At 55.1% G+C, this 7,562-nt stretch overlaps 1 protein-coding gene and 1 pseudogene across 2 annotated transcripts; both read right to left on the reverse strand.

Annotated features, from left to right (window-relative positions):
• Nucleotides 1-208: 208 nt before the first annotated feature.
• POU4F3 (POU class 4 homeobox 3) lies at nucleotides 209-1,960 on the reverse strand. Of its 2 annotated transcripts, none has more exons than XM_066616220.1 (2): nucleotides 1,832-1,960; nucleotides 209-1,195 (listed from the first exon to the last, which is right to left on the reverse strand). In XM_066616220.1, the coding sequence occupies exons 1-2, from the start codon at nucleotides 1,958-1,960 to the stop codon at nucleotides 209-211; spliced, it is 1,116 nt and encodes a 371-aa protein (XP_066472317.1). The 2 variants fall into 2 exon arrangements, with proteins under 2 accessions (XP_066472317.1, XP_066472318.1); XM_066616221.1 differs by having other exon boundaries at nucleotides 209-1,189; nucleotides 1,832-1,867.
• A 2,258-nt stretch (nucleotides 1,961-4,218) lies between these two features.
• On the reverse strand, nucleotides 4,219-4,338 carry LOC136642443 (5S ribosomal RNA; annotated as a pseudogene).
• Nucleotides 4,339-7,562: the final 3,224 nt, after the last annotated feature.

Here is a 7,562-nt window from a genome sequence, read left to right on the forward strand (position 1 = left end):
AAGCGTGTATAGAATGGGAACCTCAGAGCCCAATCCGATGCCTGTCTACTCAGAAGTAAGTCCCATTGTAGTCAATGGAGCAGACTCCCAGGATAGCGTGGATGGAACTGTAGCCTCGGAGCCCAATCCTGTGCCTGTCTACTCAGAAGTAAGCCCCGCTCTAGTCAATGGAGCCGAGTGCCAGGGAAGCGTGGCTGGGGCTCCGGCCTCAGTGGCCCGCCGAGTACTTCATGCGCTTCTGCTTCTGCCTCTGGTTGCAGAACCAGACGCGCACCACGTTCTTCTTGAGGTCCAGCTTCTCGGCGATGGCTGCGATCTTCTCGGAGGAGGGCCGCGGCTGGATGGCGAAGTAGGCTTCGAGGGAGCGCTTCTCGGGGGCGGCGATGGAGGTCCTCTTGCGCTTCCTCTCGGCGCCGCTGAAGAGCTCGGGCTTGGCGTTCTTCTCCCGGTAGGCGGCCTCCGCCTCCTCCAGCCAGGCTTGCAGGACGGGCTTGAGGGCGATCATGTTGTTGTGCGAGAGCGTCAGGGACTCGAACCTGCAGATGGTGCTCTGGCTGAGCGAGCCCACGCCCGGGATCTTCAGGTTGGCCAGCGCCGCGCCCACGTCCGCCTGGGTCACCCCCAGCTTGATGCGCCGCTGCTTGAAGCGCTCCGCGAAGGCTTCCAGCTCGCGCGGGTCCGACTCCACGTCGCTGATGCAGGCCAGTCCGTTCTGAGCAGCGGAGACCTGGGCGGCGGCGGCGCCGGGGGGAGGCGGCGGCGGGGGCGCGTGTGCCATGCTGGCCATGGCTTGGTGCAGGTGGCCCATGGCTGCGCCCAGGTGCGGGTGGGCGTGGGCGTGCGGGTGGATCTGCGCCGCTGCCATCACGGCGCCGTGCTCGGGGCCGCCCCCCATCAGGGCTGGCGAGAGGTGGTCCAGCAGGTCTCCGTCCAGCCCCTGGTGTGCCACCGCGTGGTGGTGGTGGTGGTGATGGGGGTGGTGGTGGTGGGGGTGCGGGTGGTGCGCGGCGGGCGCCGAGATGGGCACGGTGGGCGACGAGGTAGAGGTGCAGGGGACGCTGCTCATGGTATGGTAGGTGGCGTCCGGCTTGAAGGGGTGGCTGCTCTTGCCGTGGGAGACCAGGTCCACCGCCGCCAGAGCTTCAGCCCGGGCCAGCAGGCTCTCATCGAAGCTTCCGAATATATTGCCCTGCAGCTGCAAGCAAGAGCGCAGAGACGGGTCAGTGGGGAATACTGGCGGGCAGGACTCAAACACGCCCCCCCCCCAGCTCCAGCACTGAGATCCCCCCTCCAAGCAGCCCAGGTCATAAAAATTAATATGAAGGCAGCAGAAGATGCTCTGCTCCAGCAGGCATGTGGGGGGGGGGGGGGGAGGGAGGGAGGGAGGGAGGGAGGGGACGGTCCTGGCGACAGGAAAAAGAGGGACCCCCAGTCGGGGCCTGCCTGACAGCAGCCAAAGTGCCTTGCAGCGGCGACTGCCCTCCCAAACCTATGCCTGTCTACTCAGAAGTAAGTCCCATCAGAGTTAACGGGCTTACTCCCAGGAAAATGTGGAGAGGATTGCAGGCACGTAGTACACAGAAGTAACTCCCGTTAGAGTCAATGGGGCTTCCTCCCAGGGAAATGTGGGTAGGATTGCAGCCTGAGAGCCCAATCCTGTGCCTGTCTCCTCAGAAGTAAGTCCCCTTAGAGTCAATGGGGCTTCCTCCCAGGGAAGCGTGGCCAGGATTGCCGCCTGCGAGCCCACGCCTCTGCCTGCCTACTCAGAAGTCAGTCCCCGGGGCTTCGCGGCGCGGTGCGCAGCCTGCGCGGGCCTCCTGCGGGAACGTACCTGCGGGGCCGGGAGGCAGACGCGGCGCATGGCCTCGGCGCCGGAGGAGTGCAGGCTGCCGGCGAACTTGGCCTCCTGCAGGGCCGGGTGCATGCCGAAGGGCTGCTTGGCGGCGTTCATGCCCAGCATGGTGGCGGCGCACCTGGCGGCGGCGGCAGGTAGGAGGCAGCCCCGGGCATGGGGAGGCGGCGGGCTCTCGGGCGGCGACTGTCCAAGGGAGAGGCTGGCGGTGACAAGGCTTCCCTCGCCCCCTCCGCTCACACCCCCCCTTCCCGGGCGCCTGCTTCGCTCATCTTACCAGCAGCCGCCTGCCTGCCTGGGATGGGACCGGCGCCCTGTGCGCAGGCGTGTGCGGCCCGGCAGGGGGAGAGGAGAGGGCGAGAGGCAGCCTGGGATGGGGACTCAAGCCCGGGCCGGGCCAGGCTGGGGAACTGTCCGGGCGCCTGGCTGGCTGGCGATGCGCTCTCCGGGCTCCCCGGCTGAGATGCGCTTCAGGCGCGCTGCCCGCTTCCTCCTCAGCCTCCTCTCTTGCGCGTCCGCCGGCAGCAGCCTGGGGGGGGGGGGGTCCTGGCCAGAGCGCAGCCCGCGAGGCCCCCCTGGGGCGCCAAGTGGAGGACCAGAGCCAAGGAAGGCTCCGCAGGCGGGGAACACCGGGCGGAGGCAGGCAAGCGCGCCCCGGGCATGGGGGATGATGAGGAGAGCCCGGTCTCCAGAAGAAGCTCCGGGGTCCTGCACCGACCGTCCCCCTCAGAAACAGAGCCTGGGGGTACCTCTGGGCTTCATCCCACCCCAAGTAGGTCAGCTCAAACCCTGGAGGTGGAAAGGTGGCCCTTGAGCTCGGGGTGGGGCGCGCATCTTCTCCGGGTCCTCCTCGCCCCCCACCAGCTGCGACGGACAGAGCCCACATTCTTGGGAGTGGAGCTCCGTGGAGTGAAGCTTCACTGTGGAGCGAAGCTGCAATCCTAGCCCCACTTCCCTGGGAGTAAGTCCCATTGACTCTGATGAGACTTACTTCTGAGTAGACATGCATAGGATTGTGCAGCGAGGCTGCCATCCTAGCCACACTTTCCTATCCCTATCCACACTGGGAGTAAGCCCCATTGACTACAGTGGGACTCACTTCTGAGTCGGCATGCATGGGATTGGGCTCTGACTGAGAATACTTTTCAGAAGAAGAAGAACTTGTTGGCTGAAGGGGGCAGCAGGATGGGAATGCGGGTGTGGGGGCAGGGTGACCAGATCCATTGGAGCTCAGAGTGCCTATACCTTTAACCATTGTATAGAAGAGGGAATGTGGGCAGCTGCAGCTTTTTAAACCTTTCCATGTTGAGCTGCACCCGCCCACATTCCCTCTTCTATACAATAGTTAAAGGTATAGGCACTCTGAGCTCCACTGGATCTGGTCACCCTGCGTGGGGAACATATGACTGCCCTTATACCACAGGAGAGTGCAGATATGAAGGGAGAATTAGAATCACACTCATTTACACACCACTTTCAGACCGTGCGAAGCGTTTCACATGTATTATCTAGAAACCCTTACTATAACCTTGTCAGGTGGGTATGTCTTACCCCAAATGGCAGCTGAGGCTGGGGCAGAGCCACAGCCTGAATTGAGGAAGTCCTGGTTCGCAGCTCAACATCTTCATCATTCCACTGCACCAGTTCTCACACAAGTAGTTGTCCCTCCACCTGCTTCTGCCCCTGGGGAGATACCTACTCCAGCTATGTGGGGATGGGCATTTGCCAGTTGAGGTAGTTCCTACCGAGTGGCCTTCCTTCACATTCGTGGTCCTAGTTGGAGGTAACAAGCCAGGAGGAATCAGAGGTGCCCTGACTGTTTGGCACTGGCAGCAGAAACAGCCAGCAGAACCTTCCAACTGTTAAGAGCTCATGGAGATCGCAGCTCACCATGGACTGGCCCTGAGTCCCAGTGCCAAAGGCAAGGCAAAGGCATCAGCAACAAGTGGGACGCCTAGTTGGCAGAATTCGAATTCTGTGCTGGGAGGCTTTGCATGGCCCATTCAGTTGTGCCCTTGAGAGAGTCCAAGAGGTATCAGCAACTGGAGACACTGGGGCCAAATCCTCCCCCACCCCATAGTACAAGCTGGTCCTGCAGTGGTTGATCCAGAGGCAAGCATGGAGAGGGATGCACTGATGAGGTCAAGAGTAGAGCTAGTGGTTCATGGTGTGGTCCATGATGGAGGGGACTTTCGCTGTCTCAACTGCACCCTCTCCAGGAACCTGGGGCTGTCCTATTGTCTGCTTGCTGCCGCTTCCAGAACAGAATTCCCACAGAAGTAAAAAGTGTCTAGACATTGTCTAGACCAGGGGTATCAATCTCATTTCATGGTTGGCAACCTTCAGTCTCGAAAGACTATGGTATAAGCCTACAGCACCCGGTATTCCCAAGAGGTCTCCCATCCAAGTACTAACCAGGCCTGACCCTGCTTAGCTTCTGAGATCAGACAAGATCAGGCATGTGCAGGGTAACAGTTGCTGCTCATTTCATACCAAGGGCCAAACAGCATTCATGGTGCCTGCTGAGGGCTGGAAGTGAAGTCATTAGGCAGGAAATGATGTCATTAAACAGGTCATAACCAAAAAGAAGCACTATTTTCACTTAGGAATTCATTAGCTGCAAATAACAGAAGAGAAAATACACAAATCTTGATCATATTTCAAGATATGGCAGAGCCCAATTTTCATGTGAGCTGCTCTTATAGCAGTAACAGCAGCTGAGAGCCTGAGGGCAGGATGAAAAGCTTCTGTGGGCCGCATCAGGGCCCCCAGGCCTTATGTTTGACACCCCTGGTCTAGATAGTGTCTAGATTTTCTTGGCTTAAAGAGTAGGCAGACTTTCCAGTGACACAGAACCCTTCTTCTGTCTCCAGAGTGCAGTGTAAATCGAAAGGCAGTGTGCACACAGGCCAATCTAGCCAAAGTGGTTTTGTGACTCCCACCCTGTATTACCTCAAAGAGTACTTGCAGACTTTGTGACCCCCAACTGTGATGTCAACGTGATTCCTCTCCTTCTTGTAGTGGTCTGGAGCAATCCAAGGTAGATACAATGTAGTGCAATGAACAAACACTTTCCTTGGAGTATGTTTGCTCCAGCCTAAGGAGGTTCCACGAAAAGGTTTATCCTCCACTTTAAGGCCATGGAACCTCTTGCAGAACAAGACCAGGTCAAGAATCCTGTGACTCTCAAAAGCCTGCATCCTCTTAGATGAGTCACAGAATTCTTGATTGCTCTGAGCCCAATCCTAGCCATGCCTACTCAGAAGTAAATCCCATTGTAGGGCTCAAGGATAATATTTACTGCTTACATAGCACTGTTTGGGTGTGCAAAATTCATACTTTATCTTGATGCCATCTTTACAACAACCCTGGAAGGTATTACCCCCATGTTGTAGCTGGGGGTGGGAGGGAGTGCCTTGCCCAAGACCACTGTATGAGTTCAGGGCAGGGTCGAGTTCCCCCCAGGGGTAATCCTGGCTGATTCACAGCTCCGTCTTTTAACCAGGACAGGATAGCAGTTCAGGGAAAACTCAAGTTGCAGTGTAGACCTCGTTCAAAGTGAGTCTTTCACAGCGGGAAGTTGTGGTCAACTCTGGCAGGCCCCAAAGGTGTCACAGCCAGTTTCCAGCACTGCTACCTGAAATACCCGTTTAACTGGAAAGGGAGTCTACCTGGGCCCTGCTGCGTACTGTAGGAAGGAGAAGGAGGCTTCTTAGATCTTCCTTCTCTGACAATGATCATAGATGGAGTAGGGCAGCAGTCCTGTTCACACTTTCCTGGGAGTAAGCTCCATTTACTATAATGGGGCTTACTTCTGAGTACACATGCCTGGGATTGGGCTCTGGGACTGGGGTGACATTTCCAAAACAGAGCTGTCCGGGCCTGCTGGAAGAAGCTGTCCTCCAAACCGTGCCAGAAAAGCAAGTGTGTGTGTGTGTGTGTGTGTGTGTGTGTGTGTGTGTGTGTGTGTTAGAGGATTTACTGGGGAGATAAATGCCCTTTGCACATGCTCAGAGGACAGCTTCAGGTCATGCCCTTGTTCACATTCCTGTTCTGAAAATAGAACTCAGGCTGCAATCCTATCCACACTTACCTAGGAGTAGGCCCCATTGAGTGTATTGGGATTTACTTCTGAGTAGACATGCATAGGCTTGGGCTCTCACTCTCAATCCCCGCCCCTGACCTGAGATGCTTCTGGGTGACTTTTCTTTTCAGGATAAAATACCTTTTCCAATCATTCCTGGGATCTTCAACACAACCAGCTCTGTCTTCAAGAGCCCCCAGTGGGACAGGCGATCGATTCTTGCGGAGTCTCAGTTCATCCAAAGACACATCCCAGATCCCACCCCTCCCGATCCACCAGACTACAAAACTTCCCTGAAGAGCCTGCCCTAACTTTAAATTTCCAAAATATGGGGGGCAAGGAGGGGTACAGTCATTTTTTCTTTTGTCTTGACAGTCCTCTGTGTGTGCATTGAAACCATCTCAGGTATTTCAGAGCCTGATCTAAGTCTAAAAGAAAACCACTAAACACGCACCATCTTTAATTTTAACCCATTGCAGACTGTTGGGGCTCCTTCGACATTTATTTAGTTTTTCCCTACCCCCACATTTTTATACCACCCTTCCTCCAAAGAACTCAGAGTGGTGCTTATAGTTCCTCCTCTCCTTTAGTCTTCACAACAACCCTGTGAGGTAGGTGAAGCTGAGAGTGGCTGGCCCAAGGTCACCCAGCACGCTTCATGGCTGAGCTGGGATTTGAACCTGGATCTTTCAGGTTTGACTACTTCCCAAATCACTACTATGCTGGCTCTCAGGATGCTTCCCTCCTCGCCCTTCTGCTTTCCACTTGCCTGAAGAAGAGTTCTGCAGACATTTTGCTACTTTTGGTTGGTCTAATTGAAGCAAAAGCTAGTTTTGGACTGTGGTCTTAAAGGCAGAATGTGAAGTTTTAACATTCATCTCTTCCTCTATGTTCTTCTTCTTTGGTTATTGTTGATATTATTATTATTATTAGAATATTAATATATTGCTTATCAACAAAAAGGTTCCCAATATGATTTATTCGCAAAGTAATGAGAAGATGGTTTCCTGTCCTAAAGGGGATCACAATGTAAAAAAGATTTGTTGTCTTCTAAGCTTGCAAGAAGAGCCCTTTTGTCATTACAATTTTATATAGTGTCAGGAATTTTTAGCCACAATAAATAGTATTATGAAGCACAGCTTAACTTGCCCAAGAGTGAGACATTTGATTTATGGAATCGGTGGGACTTTTGACCCAATCCTATTCACTAGTAGTGTTGGTGAAACATGTTGTCCACCAGCGCGTGCTGTTGCAAAAGTGCTGTAAAGTGCTTTGCAATAGCACAGAGAGGCAGGATGCTGGCAGGAATGCTGGATGCCTGCTGGAACAGATAAGTCTGGCTCAAGGGGCAGGGAAGGTGGAAGGGAGCAGGGGGAGGGAGGCAATGGGGGTTGGGTGGTTCCGGCATAGGAGGGGGTGGGATTGATGGCACCAACACATGCCATATCCTACAGGGAAAAAAAACTTGGCCAAACACTCCGGCCAACTAGGGCAGCCATTCTCAACATTTGGGGGGAGGGCGCGGGCTGCAGCCCCTTAGGAACTCTTCTCAGATTCCAGTGCCCCACCCCTACCAAACAAGGACAGAACAGGAACAGATAACACACACCAAGAAGTGAACATTGT

The sequence above is a fragment of the Tiliqua scincoides genome, chromosome 2 (assembly GCF_035046505.1).
Source record: "Tiliqua scincoides isolate rTilSci1 chromosome 2, rTilSci1.hap2, whole genome shotgun sequence".
Taxonomy (NCBI): domain Eukaryota; kingdom Metazoa; phylum Chordata; class Lepidosauria; order Squamata; family Scincidae; genus Tiliqua; species Tiliqua scincoides.